Source organism: Manacus vitellinus, unplaced genomic scaffold (assembly GCF_001715985.3).
Source record: "Manacus vitellinus isolate BGI_N305 unplaced genomic scaffold, ASM171598v3 scaffold_36_pilon, whole genome shotgun sequence".
Taxonomy (NCBI): domain Eukaryota; kingdom Metazoa; phylum Chordata; class Aves; order Passeriformes; family Pipridae; genus Manacus; species Manacus vitellinus.
Genome location: NW_021940508.1, coordinates 5,688,310 through 5,705,330, shown reverse-complemented (window position 1 = coordinate 5,705,330; position 17,021 = coordinate 5,688,310). Strand labels below are relative to the sequence as shown.

Here is a 17,021-nt window from a genome sequence, read left to right as displayed (position 1 = left end):
ACCCTGTCTATTTGAGAAGCACACAGAAGGGAGCAATCCACTTATCCAAGGTGAGTAGTCATGATCTGTTTAATTCTCATCTTTGAAACTGCAACAGTCAAACAGCCAACTACCAAAGCGTCAGCGTGCAATAAGTCACGCTGAGCAGCACTGCTTCTCATCACTTGTTTGATCAAAGAAGTCTCCAACAGAGACTCCAGAGAGTACAAAAAGCCCTGACATAGCAAAAGTGAACAGATAACACAGTGACGATCTGTGCATAGAGAAGTTGACTCTGACCCTCTCGGCACTTCTGCAGGTGTTTAATGTGACACGCATGAGTGATGTCATACACACATCAAGCATGTGGGCTTTAAAGCATTTCTGGCACAGACCCTTCCTTGCTTCCAGTACATATTTAACCCACTCTGGGGCAACGCATCAAGCTCTCTATCACTGCTGCACTTTGACACATTCCTGCTCACTCAGTTCTCCTATCTTCAATTTTCAGCACTTCAAGCTAAGCACCAGATTCCACCTCTCTCCATTGCTTCTGAGACATGCATTCCCATTCAAGCTGCCTTCCAGAGGTCACTTATTATGACACGAGGCCCAGAAAGTGCATGGAGAAGGAGAGGTTATTCACAGTGTCAGTATCCTTTCCTGCTCATTCAAATGTGCCTGCACATCTCTGTACTTCTTGCACAAACCTGCAGGATTATCCACATCACTGTACTTAAGTATCCACATTAAGAAGTGCTGATTCTCCCTGGAGTCAACAAAGTGAAAGACATCTCAGTAGAGCAATTTGAAGCAGCTGTGTTAGGATTTCAAGTACTGCCCTGCTTCAGCATGCTGGATCACACACTGAAGAGACTCTCTTTTCTGCCAGTAGGGTATGGCAAGGGGAAGGGTAAAACAGAAGAGATGCCTGATAAAGGAGTGCCAATGTGTCCTTACTCCAATGCTAGTGGTTTGCAAAAGCCACAGCAATCTAAAAAAAACAAGAACAAGACTCTGCCAAGCTTGGAATTCCTTAAAAAAACGTCTGGAAGTCATGCATCTGGAAGCACTTTAGGTTCCCAGGTATTAACAGGTACACAAAGAAGATCATAAGCTAGAACAAAGCAAAATATTATATTCTTCCTGAATTTGAAAAGTATGCTTTTCTTTTTCAAACACTCATTTCCACACCACATAATTTGTACAGTCTGTGGGGATTCATATACTGCTGTAGCAGCATAAATCAGCCCTGAGCAGAAAGTAAGGAGGTATCAAATATTTCAATTCACACTAGAATCCTTTTTGTAAGAAAACATGCAAATAAACATTTTTATAAGAACTTAGTTTTCTTGGGTTTTCTGTTTCATCTTCCTGCACTTTAGAGAATTCTGCTACATGAAAGGGAAAGGAAGAAAGAAATAAAGAAATAAAGAGGCTTTTAGTATCTTATTATTCATTCATAAAAATGTTACTTAAACTTCAGATTTAAGAGAGAGAGCCAGATTTGATTACAAAGGGTTTGATGAACAGGCACAGCAATAAAACAGGTTGTCAGGACAAGGGTCACTGCTGTTTCAGCTCCTAGTCTGCATGAAACGACTCAGACCTCTGCACATGCTGGCAGGAAGGACATACTCTGCGTGAGAGCTTTGAATGCTTTGCCCAGGAGTAGGCTTGCTCCCCTCATCATTGTGCTAGGGAGGCCCCTTGAAGCCTAGTTTGGTGATGAAATGCTTTGCTTGGCTCACCAGTGCAGACACAATGTCCCCTGCCTTTTTCACTGAATCCATGTGGGAAGCTGTGGCAGCAGAAGGTCAGACCCAGATGATCTAAGGGCATTTTCGTCACTGGTACCCAGAACAAATGGTTCAAAAGCAAAACTACTTTCTCACCTGATGCTGCTTTCTGGATCTCCAGGGTTACGGATGTGGGAAGACACTGCATAAGCAAGCAGATTTCCTCGTACGTCATCTTACTGACGGGGATACTGTTGATGGTGGTAATCTCATCTCCTACAGCCATCTTCCCCATCGATCCCTGACGCAATGAGAGATTCAAGGAAATTATAAATACACACCAGAAGCCCTGCCACAGGGGCTAAGATTTCAGGGAAGCAATTAACAGCCTGTGAGTAACATCCCCTGTTTTCACATCACCGCAGAGCACAGGTACCACTGCTGTCAGATTGCCAACACATAAATAAAGAGCAGACTGTGCTTCTGCCAGAAGGAGAATTAAAGATCAATCTAAAACAGGAAGGTCAAAAGAGCTGCTGGTTTCTCTGAGACATCAGTATCAGGATGGAGCATATAGCCCTCTTCAGTTAAATTAATTGGGATGAATCAACCCTGGCTTCTTCAGGACTAGTACACTGTGTATCATTTTTGAATGCCATGTATGAACTATATTCCTGGTGGAACTCTCCTAAACAACTAAACCGGACAGGGACTGAAGTCTTGAGGAAAAAGTATGAGTATGTTTCTACACACTGCACAATAAGTCAGAGAAAAAGGCAGGAACAAAACCCAAATCCCCAGATCTCACAGTCCCATTCTAACTATGCCATATCCCCTCTTACTCTAGTGGCCACTAACAAGATTGAAAATGGTACATCCAGGTTTGTACACCAAAGTTTTCTCCTTCTTCTTTCTCCACTTCTGCACCTAGGTCAGCAATTCTATATCCAGCATGAAGAAAGTATCCATATGGACATGTATGAGATGCAGAAGAGCAATGTGTTAGTAGTACTACTATGGCTCTTGGTAAACCTGGCCAGTACTTAAAGCCTCAGTTCCAGACCTGTGTAATACAGGATAACATGCATATAAGATAATAGAGCATAATGAACGCTTTTGTCACCAGGATATACTTATTTTGTCTTTTTCCCTGGTAAAACAAATACAAAAACTGCATTCCCTCAAAACCACAACTGCAAGCAGGGATAAGTCCATCTCAATGGATCTGCATCCCGCCTCTCTTAGTTTTGATCAGCCTGGATGCACTTCTGAATCAGAAACATCTCATTTAGCACCAGCTTCAGAACAGTATGGGGTGAGACACTTTGCCCAGCAAAGACAAAAACCTCACTTGCACTTACTCTCAACAGATCACTTGCTTAATAATCATCGTCATCATCCCTGGAACGGGAAAGCAAATCACAACAAGGCAACTCAAGTTTAAAAATTACCATTTCTGCTGCTCCACCTGGCCGCATCCCTGTGACAACAACCTTTAAAGGCATGGCTTGGATTTCCAAATCCAGGCCGAACGACTCGTGCTCATTGCGAACCAGAGTGACAACTTCAACCTGGCTCTGCCCGGCCCCGTCGGGTGCTTCACACTTCTTGCTGTGAGGGAGCATCCTCGCAACAGGCTTGTTGTATGAGCTGTGCTCCTCTGCCCTGTGTCTCTGCAGGCTTCGGCATTCTGTGCTCATCATGCTTTTCACTCTTGTGACTGCTCTGTGCTCAAGTTTTGGTGACCTCTTAGATTCAAGTTGTGCTTCCCGAAGCTCCCTCAAACTCAGGCTGCCAAGACGAACTTCAGGTACACTTGAGTAATCGAATGCTATGATGGGGAAGAAAGGAGATTCAATCTGCTCCAGCGTGCTGTCTGCAGACTCCACTGAGTTGCTGAAGGCAGGGGAAGATGTCTCCATGCCACTGTATCTGGATGACTCACTGTCCTGGCTCTCCTCATCGATTTCTGCAGATGAGGTTGTAATGACAATGCCAGCATCCTCCTGGCTCTTGGCCCTCTGGCTTCTGTGCAAGTGGGAACTTTCGTCGTCATCGCTGCCATCCCCATCGTAGAAAACAACCCTCCTCTGTCGGTGAAAGGGGCTGCGGGCAGATTTGGGGCTGTCACTGAGGATGCCGGGTCGGACAGATTCCACGTGCTTGTTGTGATGGCCAGACAGTCTTCCACTAGCTGGAGGAGCCACACCGTTTGCTTTTGCCACTCCCCCATCTCTAGCAGCTAGGGAAAAGAGAAGTTATACTTTAATTGTACTTACTCTCTGATTTGTAATACCATGCCTCTGACCACAGCAGAATACATGTAGCTCTGTTTTCAGAGGAAGCTTAACTTCTCTTCACAAAGCAAAAAGCAGGTTTTTCATGTCCTCCTCATGCTAAGTACAGGACTGGTTGTAGATAGCACTACAATTTACAGGTAACACTTGAAATCAGTTCATGGCACATCTGGTTCTATTTTCAGTTTATTTCTAAATTATGACTACAGCTCAAACAAGAAAGGCATGCAAATCCAAATGTGTATTTTAGTTTAAACAATAGATTTGCTTTCATATTTTACTTAAATCTAAGCTCAGGACTGCCTGCATTAACTTACAGAGAGTGAAAATTGCTCTTCTGAACAAAGACTGAAGCACACAACAATCAGTTTCAAACTAAAGACTAACAAACCCAAGAACTCTTTCCACATACTTCGTAGAAAGAACTGCATCTTATTTCGTAGAAAGTTATTTTGTTTTGCTTTGTTTGGTGGCTACTAAGAAACGCAAAAATGCTTTTAAACATTAAATATTTTCCAGAGAAAAATAAGCTCTAGACAAAGAAATCACTTGAGAAGCACATGAAAGGGAGAACAAATGCAATATCCTTTGAATCTTAGTTCAGGTGCTTGTCAATAAGGACAGGTAAGAATCTTGAAGTCAATTACTATGGGGAGAAAGACACACACGCAAAATATTTGATGCCAAACTGCACATTTGTTTTTACACTGCTATGTGACATTTCAAAATTGTGTTTTTGAGAGAGCTATGAACACTTTCATTTAAACATAATAAATCAGATGATCATCGGCCACTTAAAAAAGATACCAAACCTGCAGTGCTGTCAATCTAGTTTCAGCCAAACCAATAAAATAAAGTCATTTTCACATAATCAGAGCAGCAATTTGAACAAAATGCCATGCAAACGAGCACTTATGTGTATTGTTGTAAAGCCCTTCAATTTCCCAGAATTTTGTATGATAAGCACTGGCCTGCACTACAGTGCCCAGCAATTCATACCACCACAAGGATCACCACTGCTCTCCTGTAAAGCACACAGTGCTGAGTGACTCTCCCCTCATTAGCCAAATGATCAGACACGTTTCCAACACTTACTCAGGTTGCCATCATCCAACAAACTGTTTCTGTTCTTCTGACGGAGCTGCTCTTCATCGCAGGGGCCGGTTACTGCATCAGAAATTGGGAGATGGCTCGTACTGTCGTGCGAGAAGTACTGGGAGAGCTCTGCCTCGGAGCTGACAGATCCCTGCTGGAAAGAAGGGAGCCTGGTGACCAGCCATCATCAATGCCTAAAGCCCCCGCTTGCACGTGAGCACCACAAACTCCACTATCATTGCTGTGTCAATAAAGGAAACTTGAAGCCAATTTTTAAAACAGAAGACTTGTCAGTATATTGAGAGCCAAACTGTCAAAGCTGGATGGCGGAAATGCTGCACATCATTTTTAGACAGTATAATAAGTAAAAAAGGATTCAAAATCCCACTATTTGCAGGTGTGGTTCAATGCAGAAACAAGGGATGAAACCATTCACTTTTGTTGTTCCCTTTAAGCACCTTCTACACTGAGAGAAGGGAAGGGTTTGTTCCTCTGGACACAGTGTCTGTGGCTTCCTTGGCCTTCCCAGGAAAAACAGACTTTTCCACTGCAATGGCTATGTAGACACACTAAGTTGTCAGCCTTCTGCCCACAGGGTCGGGTCTCTCCTGCTAACTTCATCTCTGTGTCCCACAGAGCAGGGGTGCCTTTGGGGTGGCAGGAGGTGGGAGTCCACAGCCTTATCTGCCGTGCTCTGCGTATCACCCCCAAAGGCTACAGTCACACAGACAAAGAGCAGCTTGCTGCTGTCCCAGTCTGAATGTGTCATGCAAGAAACAAACACTCTTATGTGACAGGGAAGTAGCATACAGGTTTGAGTTTGAACTCCTTGACCAAGTAAGAGCTTCAGTAAAAGCTGAATTTGAGGCAGACACTGTTTTTATTGCACCTAATCCTTTTACCCGGCTTGCTGGCTCCAGGAAGCGTTTCATAGTCCAGCTGAGGGGAGACGACGTCTCTCCTTGCTTGGCCTTCACACTAGGAGACGGACTCTTTTGTACAGCTCCTGTTAAACACAGATTAGTTAGATGCCAAAAATTAAAGTTGTGGTCCATATATCCAAAAAAGTTTCTCATTCACCCTCTGAGCTGTGTTTAATCCCACTTACTTATTATGTGAATTGCTTTCCTAAAGTGAGATTTATTAACCCTTTCACATCCTCTCCCTCAGATCAGATGGAATGTTATCACAGAGACACGTTACACCAGCCAGGCCCAGTACAGTGCCATGAAAAAAGAGATGAGTGGGAGATGGTCTTCCTCATCTGTTGGGGTATCTCCTGAGGGGCAACCTCAAAAGACAAATTAGCAGCCACTGCCAAGGTCAACTTCAAAATAGGTCTTAGCTGACACACATATAAAGGGGATAATTACAAATCTAACATTTCTGTCTGAACATCACCTTCACTGGCCACTCTGCCATTGCCAAGACTTTGCTTTGATCTGTCAGATTTTAGCAAGTGCTAAGTTCGGAGTTCAAACACATCACAGAGATGCCAGAGCACACACATGGACATGACTTTAAAGATTTAAATGGAGTTAAAACATACAGTCCAGTAGGCAACACCTGGACTTTTTCAAATGGTCACAACAATACTTTGGGGGGGGGTGCCATTGACATGGGCAGGTGTACACAGATGGAGTAGATTCCTCCTGTCCTTTCCCTACTGGGATGTTGTGCTTCCCATTCATTTTGAAAAAAAGACAGAGCAACCACCTCTTGGCAACCCTACTTTCAGATCCTGGCAGTCTAGTGAAACAAAGGCAGTAACATGAGCCACCTGAACTGGATGTTTGAGCTAAAATTTCTGCAATGGACAGAGTGATGACACTCCCTACACTGTTTTGCTGCTTTGAGGGCTCTCAAAATATTGATGTTGGGCAACTTCAGCACAGGTTCTTAAATGTTCCCGCACCTGGAAAAGGACACACACTAGAAGAGAACGTGTTGCTACCTGTGACGTGAGAGGAGCTGGCGTCCTTGCTCTCTCGGTGGGTAGTACGTGCAATTGCTTCATCCATCTCCTGCTCTGAAACCTGAAGTTAAGTGGAAGACAAAGCTCAAACTGAGTATGTAAAAAGATGAAAGTCTTACCACTTAGTACAAGTACATGATTCACTTGATATATGCCACCACTTTCAAAGATGCAATGAAGAAGCCCGAGTTGAGAGCTCCTAAGCCCTCATCCCCCGACTCAGACTCACTCCATGCCACTTTCCTCCAGAAACAAGGAGGCAGAAGCCTGCCAGCTACATGAAGACTGCATCCAAGTGCCACACCATATAAACAAATAAAACAGCACCAGACTTAAAGAAATCAAATGAAGTCATTACAGCACAATTTTAACTCAATTAAGTGCTGTACATTGATTTATTGAGAAAATATTAGTTTAAAATAGACAAAGACTGCTTTGCACAAGCATACATCAGAAACTTAAGCTATTCTACATTTAACCTACAGGAAGAATACCAGACTTCCCATAATATCAGCTGTCTTTTTAATTTTCATTTCTCCTTGCTTCTAAATAAAACCCTAAATCAGTAATTGGTAAATAATGTTTCTCTGGTTTAGGAATAAATACTGGTTTACCATATTTGCTAATCTAGGCCTTAATTACTGGCATACACTTAATTCTTATTACTGGAAAACATATAATTTTATAACAGGAACAACCACTCTGCAGGAATATATACTTAAGAACAGAAAGCAAATTAATTCTGTCAAAAATAATTTCTATGCACATTGTTTTACATGAATTAAAATTCAGCATAAATAGAGACTAGAAACTTGAATCTTCCTAAACCATGAAGATCTGAAAGATTCTGAAGCAAACTCAGCAGTTTAAACATAGTGTAAATGCCATATTCACTCAGAAAAACAAGAAGAAAGAAAATTTTGTGGTATTTCTCTTGGAAGTACATGAAAACAATGCAGTGAAACATATTCAGCAACAAAATGTACTGTGGACCTTTTGTGTTATAAAATAAGACATTTAGTATAAAAATGTCCGAGAAAAACATGAACATTTGTAAAAACACATCTCTGTTTCCAACCCATGGTATGACCTTATAGCAAACCAAAAGCCCCTGGGCTCCTGGGGCACAGGAAGTTCCTACAGGACACGGACCAAGTCCCGAGACTATGATCCAGGACCTTGACACAAACCTTTTGGTACAACATGTCCCAGGAGTAAAACCAGGTCCTGAGTACACTGCAATATTTGTTGAAAGTTAACCAAAAATCTATGCTTCTGCAAGCTCTGCCAGTTATGATTTTTAGCATCCTGTATCTCAGGCAGTTGAAACTGGAAAGGAACAAGCTAATTTCTAATTCTAATCTGCAGGCTGAGGTATTATTAAGAGCTGTTAAAATAAAATAAAATTTAATAAAATACTTGACATATCTATAGATACCCCCGTGCTTTCAGAAAATAGGTGACAGTAACACAAAAATAAATATGGGTCCTCATATGGACACTCATCCAGAGATCCAGCTATGAGGGATTATGGATTCAATACTGCCTGGAGGAAAAAATGCTCTAGGGTCTCTCCAGCTCAACTTTTCATAGCATTTCTTGGCAAAGGATTTGTTGTCATCTTAAATATCACTTATGGAAAACTGTAATAGGAGCCATTTAATAGTTTCCCTCTGTTACTGAGTAATAGCAGGCAATTAGCTTAACTCAGTTCATCCTTTCAGCAGATACCAGGTTAGGTCCCTCATCAGCTTTCAAGACCCCACCACAGCAAGATGAAGGATGGAGGAGAAAGGGCAGGCTCTGCTCAGTGGAGTTTTTATTTCATGCTACTTAGAGACTCTCCACAAAGTCTATATGTCTGAATAATGCAATGACATTGAACCATCGTGTTTGGTTTAGCACAGCACACGGACTCCCTTGAAATACTGTTATCTTGGGCTATAAGCCCAATTCTTACCCATTCCGTGCTTACCTTTCACTAACAGAACCACAGCCTCTTTCTTTTGAGCAGCACAAGGCCTTGCAGCAATGATAACAAACTCTGGGCAACAGACCCCTATTTGTTGATTGTTCATATATATGATTAAGCAGAAAACACACAATTAATTATAAAATAAGAAACCTGAGTTCTCCTAGATATGGCTTTATTAAGGCCTCCATTTACACTTATGAGTTCAAAAGTCAGAGCTCTCTGGACCCACTAATGCAAATATTTTTACAGCTTCATTCCTGTTTAAACAGGAAGGTTTCATAGACTCATGAAATTCTTTGAAATACTGAAATAAAAGAAGCTGTTATTCCCTATAGCTTGGCTAAAAGGCTTTCATCTTCTATCATCAATTTTTAAAAAATGCTTGAAAACACTTACTTTGTAAACACAGTCTTATTTCCAAATTGACCTTGCACAGATTCCACAGTAGCAGTACACTCCAAATTCTCACGTTTTAATTCCTGAAGGAAAGCTTTGATCTTTGGACAGATTTTACTTGATCAATTCGCTCTGTTGATATTTATATTCCTGGCCCTAAACAATATTCTACTCAAAGACAAACTAACTGCAAACTAACTTTTAGGAGGAAGAGGTCTTGTGCCATATTCGCATTGCTACTTGATCCAAGTACCGAGAAAGATGGGAACACTTCACTCAAGCAGTTCCAGGAAAATTGCATTTGATCACTGGGTGACTAAGTAAAAAGCAGCAGGAACAGTCCAGCATTGCTACAACTTACAAAACTGGGAAGCATCATTAAAATCCTGACACCTTGCACAACACGTGTCTTAGAGAGAAAAATCCAATATTCTTCATTTGCTGCTTTCCCGACAGCAGGACTCAGATTACAGCTTCAAATGAAAGCAACCCAGATACACTAATTCCTTTTCTCCTCACCTTTGGGTTAGGATGACGACTAATGATTAGGCTGACCGGACCTGGTCCACACTCACTCAGGATTGCGTAGGCTTCGCTTAACGCGGCGTGACGCAGACTCACAGAATCTGCCTCCAGGATCTGGTCACCCCGACTGCAGAGAGACACGGAGCCGGTTAATCACAACCACCTTTCACGCAAGAACTTGTACTTTCAACTCATGGCCAAGCTTTCTCAAAGATACGAGTGTCTGGAAAAGATGTGACTTGCAAAGAAGCCAGTCTTGCTCCTGCTCCCAGTGGTGTGAATGCTTTAAGTCCTACTGACTTCATGAGGGAGGCTCCCTTCTGCACTTACCATCAGTGCTAAAAACTCTTATTAAATCAACTGAGAAAACTGTCTGCATTTGGACCAGGGTGAAACTTCAGTTCCACTTCTGCATTCAGATACTTGTTGAACACAGAAGAGGAAATATGAGATTCAGATGGGCTGTTTCTTTGCATCCTAGTGAATTATTTAGCACAAACACTGATAAGAAATTCATGATTTAGATATGAGATTATTAAAAGACTTCAGGAAAAAATTGAGCTTGATAAGCCTGTATCTGCTAAAAATTAACATATAGAACCCATTGAAAAGAAAGGAAAAAAAAAAAAAAAGCACAAAAATCTCCTGAAGGAAAGCACAATATGTGATTTTACAAGGGCAAGTAGTGATAGGACAAGGGGGAATGGCTTTAAACTGAAAGGGGGCAGGATTAGATGAGACATTAGGAAGAAATTCTTTACTGTGAGAGTGGCGAGGCACTGGAACAGGTTGCCCAGAGAAGCTGTGGATGCCCCATCCCTGAAAGTGTTCAAGCCAGGTTGGATGGAGCTTTGAGAAACCTGGTCTAGTGGAAAATTCCCTGCCCATGGCAGGGGGTTTGCAACGAGATGATCTTTAAGATCTCTTCCAACCCAAACCACTTCATGATTCTGTGATTGTTTACTTTTGTTTTCCCAGTTTCTTAACTTTTGCTTATGGTGCTCAGACATCTGGAGCTATTCAAAAGAAAATATCATCAACTAGGGATATCATTAAAGCAATCTCCACAATTGCTAAAGCATTTGCTTTGAACAGACACTCTCAAACAATCTACTTCTGCTGATTTATGATGGGCTACTTGTGACAATGAAATTGTGCTTGCACTGTGAATACACACACTAAAGGCAAAATGGCAACTGCACACGGCAGCCTTTGGTAACCTGCACTTCTGGTACAGGCTCAGGAAAGCAAAGGGTGACCTATCAGTTCTGCAGTTGCGCTGCTGCTCTGCCCATCCTTCAGACTTACACAGCTATTAGAAAGTACACAAATGGAGTCACTTACACAACCACATGACTGAGGGGGGGAGCTCAGATATAGAGGAGCCGGATTCAAACCTCTCCTGGCATTGCCAAGCCAGTATTTGATTAACAAAGCTTTCCAAAAATCAAAACCATCCTGTAAGTTTTGGTTTGTGGAGCCATAAATCGCTGATGGGATAACAGAAGCAACGTCTCAGAGAAGCAAGCCAGAAATCTGGGAAGCACGCCTGGATATAATCAATCACGTCAACCTAATAAACAATACAGCTGTTACATACAGACGTAACCAGCACTGCAATCTTTTCCAAAGAGGCTTACAAGTAAGCAAGTTACCATTAAATACTGTTTCCTATAGACATTTCTATACAGTAGAAACTTTCAAGGGTTTTGGCAGCAATGCCACCATAAAATTATCTTCTTCCCTTTCTCCAAGAAATTGAATTGCTCTATCACAGTTTTCCTGATGAGCAAGGAAACAGAAAACACTCTCTAGTCATGTGAAAGCAAGGGATTTGCTCAGTCTCCCTGTACCAGTGCTCATACCACACATTCAGTGTGGATCACACAGTCCCAGCGTGTCTTCAGCACAACCTCCCCTCTGGAGCGATGCTCTCAGTACCCAACAGCATTTATGCAGGAACACAGAAAGGTGGAAGATTTCCTCCAATGGTTTTCAAAAATAAAGCCTTCAGGAGAGGAACAGCAAATAAGGCTCCATCACTTAATCCAATGTAAAGCACAAGGGAACCCTAGGAATGATTGCTTCTCTTTTATGGTTCCTTAAAGACATCCAAACTCCAGGACAGAGTAAAGCAGTGGGGCAGGTCAGCCTGCAGCAATCCTGCCAGACCGACAGTAAGGGCAGAAAAGTGCTGCTGTAGCCATGGGCACAGGCAGCTGCAAGAACATCTCCCCCACCTCTTTTTAAGTGAGTTTCAGGTGACTGAGCTTTTAGCAAAGCTCTGCAAATTTCCTCCCAGTCTGGGGTCTCTAGCTGCAACTCTCAGAAAAAGACATGAGGCTGCACTTCTTGCTGCCCCCCTTTCTCAAAGGGTGCTATTAGGCTCAGCTTTCTGTATAGAGAATTTATAAAAAAAAAACAAACAACAAACCAAACCCAAACCTTAATAATCAAGCTGCTTCCAGCACACAGAATAATGTTTCCTGGGTATTTAATATCACTTTGGAATGCCTTTATTCAAATGTTTTCTTTTTGGTGAACTCTTAAGTATAAATTTCCTCCCTGCTACATCAACCAATTGGTGAAAACAAAGTCTCAATCGATTTTATTGTAAAATCACTCTAGCATGTTTCTGCTTTAACTAACCTTAATCTGCCATCCATTTTAGCCACTGATCCTGGGGCCAGACTGTGAATGTATATTCCGGGAGAACTGTTTTCCAGTGTGAGGCAACAGGCACCAATGCCAAGCCCAACCCCTGGCTCTGTGAAAAAGAAGTACAAAGAAATGTGGCAGATTGCAATCACACAGGACACACAAGTGTTTGTGTTCCCACATCCCATCTGATATCAGGACTCATGTATTGTTTCAGGGCTGGCCTTAGGTGCAGTCAGTCAGGAAGCCAAGACCGATAAGTGGAAATCAGGATTGAAAATAGCTGATCCTGACTGTTTTCTAAGATCCATCACTCTCAGAAAATACTTTGTGTGCCGTGGGAACCTCCTGGAAATGTCGCACAAGGTCTGATCTGGTCCAAGGCACAAAGGAGTAGGGGTAGCAATCCAATAAAGATGTCACTTAAAATTATTGCAGAAAACACGAGCACAGAAGACACTGCCAAATGTATTGCTCTCTTTTGTTAAATATCTGCATGGTATTCCTCAGCAAACAGGTACAAAGGAAAGTGAGGCATTATCTCTGGTTCAGTGATCACCTCTGTCCACTTTCACCTTTGCTTTCTTTCAGGTAACAACATCCTGAAAGTAGGAACTGCTGTACATATTACATTCTCTCTCCAAATTTTGAATTCAACTCTTAAAATCACCATATTTTAAGTCTTAAAAATAAGTATGTTTGTTCCAGCACATCTAGCACGTGCTTTGAGTTTATCATGAGCAATTAGTGATAATGAGAGCAACCCTCGATGAGAAGTTCAAACAGGTCACCTGGGAACTTTTCAACACTGTGCAGCTTTGTCTTCCCTGGAGCTGCCCTTTAGCAAAAGGGCACAGCCACTTGGGATGATGGTCATCTGAGATGATTCACATTTGTCTGGTATCTCACAGCCTCCCCGTTTCAGCAGCATGGACACTGACTGCTACCTGTAAGAGCCTGCTGGCTCTGGAGCAGCAAAATGTGGAAAGGGGAACTCTCCCCCGTTCAACACAGGCAGGTGATCTGGATATAAGAGTCTCTAGTCTACACCCAAAAACTCCCCTAACAAGCAGGGATTTGTTCTCAAAGACCATTTCAATGGACCCTGACCTTTATTGAGTGTCACATCCATGACGATCCTGTCCTTTGGGCCAGGTCCTTTGCGGCTGGAGGAGGAACCGTCCGCCTCATCGAGGCCAGGGACTGGGATGCCCCCGCTGGCACTGGAGCTGGGGGAGCTGGAGCGGCTCAGCAAGGTGGGAGTCACGCAGGGTGTGAGGCTTGGGCTGCGCAGCCGCGTGCGCACCGTCAGGGTCACCACACCTTTCTTGAGTTGCTGCAGAGACAGCAGAGAACCCCAGTAAAGTGACACAATACACCAGTTTAGGCCTACAGTAATTTGTGGCAGCAAAAGAATATAAAGCTGAGGGCACGAGATGCCAATGAATGAAGAGGAGCACGGATCTCTCCTGCACTACATCCATGTTACCTTAAACCTCTGAATGGCCTCCTGATGGGTCAGTCCTTGTAGAGACTCTCCATTAACTTCTAGGATTTCATCCCCTGGTAATTAGATACAAAAAATGAAGTCATCAATATAAGACTATAAAGATTTAAAACATCTTTCCTGTACATTAAGTGATCCACTACAATGAGGATTCCAACTAACTGCTCAGTAAAAAGCCTTTTACTGTTCTCAGTTTATTTGCACTTGTACTAATGCCTCTACAAGTTAATAGTGATGAATTAGCAGAGTAAAGACTGTTCTCCAGCAGAGATCCTTAAATTGGTGTTCTCATACCAACAAACAAGCTGAAAAAACACTATGGATTTTAACTAAAGTCTGAAAATAGATTATTATGACATGAAGTCCAATGGGACTATAAAACTGCCTTTCTTTTGTAAGCAATAACAGAAGAAATGAGAAACTAAGTGAAACGCTACAGTACATCACTTCAAAGCCTGGTCAGAGAAAACTAACCTTGCATCCACATGCAGAAAGCAAATGTGTTCTCTTACTAACTGCCTGCAAACAGAGAAGCATGTAGTGCACCACTGTGATAGCACATGTCCTTCTCACCCCAAGGAACACGTCCTGTCAGACCTCTACCAGCTTCCAGGCTCTGAGTCTTACTACTTATACCTACCTGTGCTGATCTACCTTCATTTTATTAAAAGAAGGGTCAACATGATCCAGACCCACTTTCTGCAATTTTACTTGCATCTGTGCAGAATTAGATGGGGCAATATCATCAGATAAGTCTACCCCTCCTCTCCTTCCATAGTCTCAGTAAAAAAAAAAAAGAATAAAGGAGAGTATGCAAGCTATGAATAGCCTGCAAAGGCTTGCTGGGTTTATGGGACAGCTGCTACTTATTGGCTTCCCACAGCAAGTGCACAACCTATGATGCAGTGATGCGAGCTTCCCTCTGGCAGCAAGTGTGAGAGTTAGCACCAAAAGCAGCCTCAAATACAACAAGTGTGATAAGATGTAAAGAGCGGAATGATGATATGAGAAGTAACACAGGAGCAGCTTGAGAGAAGCAAAGTAACACAACCCCTGCAGAAGAGTTGTAAATCACTGCTCTGAACTCATGGTCACTTTGTATTTTCAACAGTGTGTAAGAGTCTGTCTGCCACAGCACTCAGACCAGGGTGTAACACACACAGAGCAGGCTACACATCCAGCTCAGAGACCAAGACTGGAAAAGCACTGATAAAATCAGGATATATCTGCTTCTCTAACCAGCTGGGTGATCTTACTACCAATCCCATCCTTCCTCTTCTCTTTCTCTGGTTAGAACTCTTACTTGTCGATTCTTGTCAAAATCATACCAAGAGGCCCAGAGAGCATAAGGGCCCAAAAGAGCCTCTCCCAAACATGTCTCTCAATATAACCCCTTCTCAGACCAGCATCTTTAAGCCAGATGTTGGTTAGCTATCTATATATGTTTTCCTGTCAATAACCCTTTCCAACTGAAAAATTGCAGCTTATGGTTTGGACAAATAAAGTTCATGGAAGAGGAAGGGGAAAAAACCAACCACCACTATGCTGTAGTTTCCCCTTCTCAATATGCAATATAATCAAGTTAGTTGCTATTAATGATCTTCCACAGGATGAACAAGCAGGGTGTGTTACATCCTCCACAGCCTCTTGCTGATGGCAAGGTGCCTAAATAAAGCCGTACTTGAATTTTCCTGCTGGATGGAAGTAATATCCCACTGTGGTCCTTGCTGTGTGGTTGGATTCTCTCTGCCATACCTTCTTTAAGCCTTCCATCAGCTGCCGCTGCTCCATTTGGGAATATAGTCTTCACAAAAATTCCCATGCGTCCACGAGCAGAATCCTGACCTCCCACAATGCTGAATCCAAGACCCTACAGAAAAGGCAGGAGAAGACGCACAGCTGGCGCATTATTCTATTATTCTATTCTTACCTGTGTAAGAAAGACTGCTGGTAACATACAAGACAAATGAAAGATGAAAATCCAAAATCATCTGATGAACTGCACTGCTATCTGACTCTCTCCTTGCATTTCCTAATTTCTTTCACTCTAATATCAACACACTTATCAGCCCACAATGTAGCAGCAGGCACCTTAAGCCTGCATTTCACCCTAAGCTGAAATCGCAAAAACTGTACTTCGAGATTATTCTGGGTTTTTTAAAAACACTAGGCCAATGGTTTTATGTTAATTCCATTCTCATTTTATAAACAGTAACACACTGCTTTTAAACTGACAGACAGTAGATTCGCACCCCTGAGATCTATATCCAGGATTAACTGTAGATTTCTCTTATGTCACAGATCCTACATTTCCTCAGGAAGAAGAAGAGCTTAAGAACATGACATAAGGTCAGTGCTGCAACGTCAGGAATGTAGCTGAAAGGGGAATGGCAAGTGGGGGTTGCCATTCACATGTACATTTGTAATTATTCTGGAGACATGTATCGTGTTGTATTTAAATAAATCTAGATCAATAGATTCCCCAGGGCTCCATCCATTAGATCTTACCCCTGCACTGCCCCTGTTGGTATGGGACTATCTTCAAAGCTGATCAGGGAACAGACGAGCACAGCAGAATGAACCCTTCTGCTGAGTTATTTCCCAGACAAATCACTTCCTTGATTTACTCCCCCTCCCCATACTTCCCCTCTTGTCCCTGCTGTACATGCATTTTTAAGAATAAAGGGAGAAGTCACTGACTGGGTGGACAAGGGAAGTGGAAAACTGTTTTTCTTTAGTAATATGAAGCTATGGACATTATTAGTGCCTTGGGCAGTGCTCTCCAGCTGATGGATGCTGCCAGGGCAAGCACTGTGTTGACAACCCAATACAACCACCAGCTCTTTTGTTTTATTCCGTGAATATAAAGCAGACC

General features: G+C 42.5%; 1 protein-coding gene across 3 annotated transcripts in view; it reads right to left on the bottom strand.

Moving 5' to 3' along the window:
* PDZD2 (PDZ domain containing 2) overlaps window positions 1-17,021 on the bottom strand; it is a 137,691-nt gene that overhangs the window by 17,836 nt on the left and 102,834 nt on the right. For 2 of the 3 annotated variants that reach the window (XM_018077291.3, XM_025895626.2), the window contains 10 exons: window positions 15,902-16,016; window positions 14,129-14,202; window positions 13,750-13,975; window positions 12,631-12,748; window positions 9,976-10,108; window positions 7,065-7,146; window positions 6,013-6,116; window positions 5,111-5,264; window positions 3,170-3,960; window positions 1,875-2,019 (listed from right to left, as the gene is read on the bottom strand). In XM_018077291.3, coding sequence (XP_017932780.3) covers window positions 1,875-2,019; window positions 3,170-3,960; window positions 5,111-5,264; window positions 6,013-6,116; window positions 7,065-7,146; window positions 9,976-10,108; window positions 12,631-12,748; window positions 13,750-13,975; window positions 14,129-14,202; window positions 15,902-16,016 — 1,942 coding nt within the window. The remainder of the gene's footprint in view (window positions 1-1,874; window positions 2,020-3,169; window positions 3,961-5,110; window positions 5,265-6,012; window positions 6,117-7,064; window positions 7,147-9,975; window positions 10,109-12,630; window positions 12,749-13,749; window positions 13,976-14,128; window positions 14,203-15,901; window positions 16,017-17,021) is intronic. The other variant, XM_025895625.2, reaches the window with a different exon arrangement.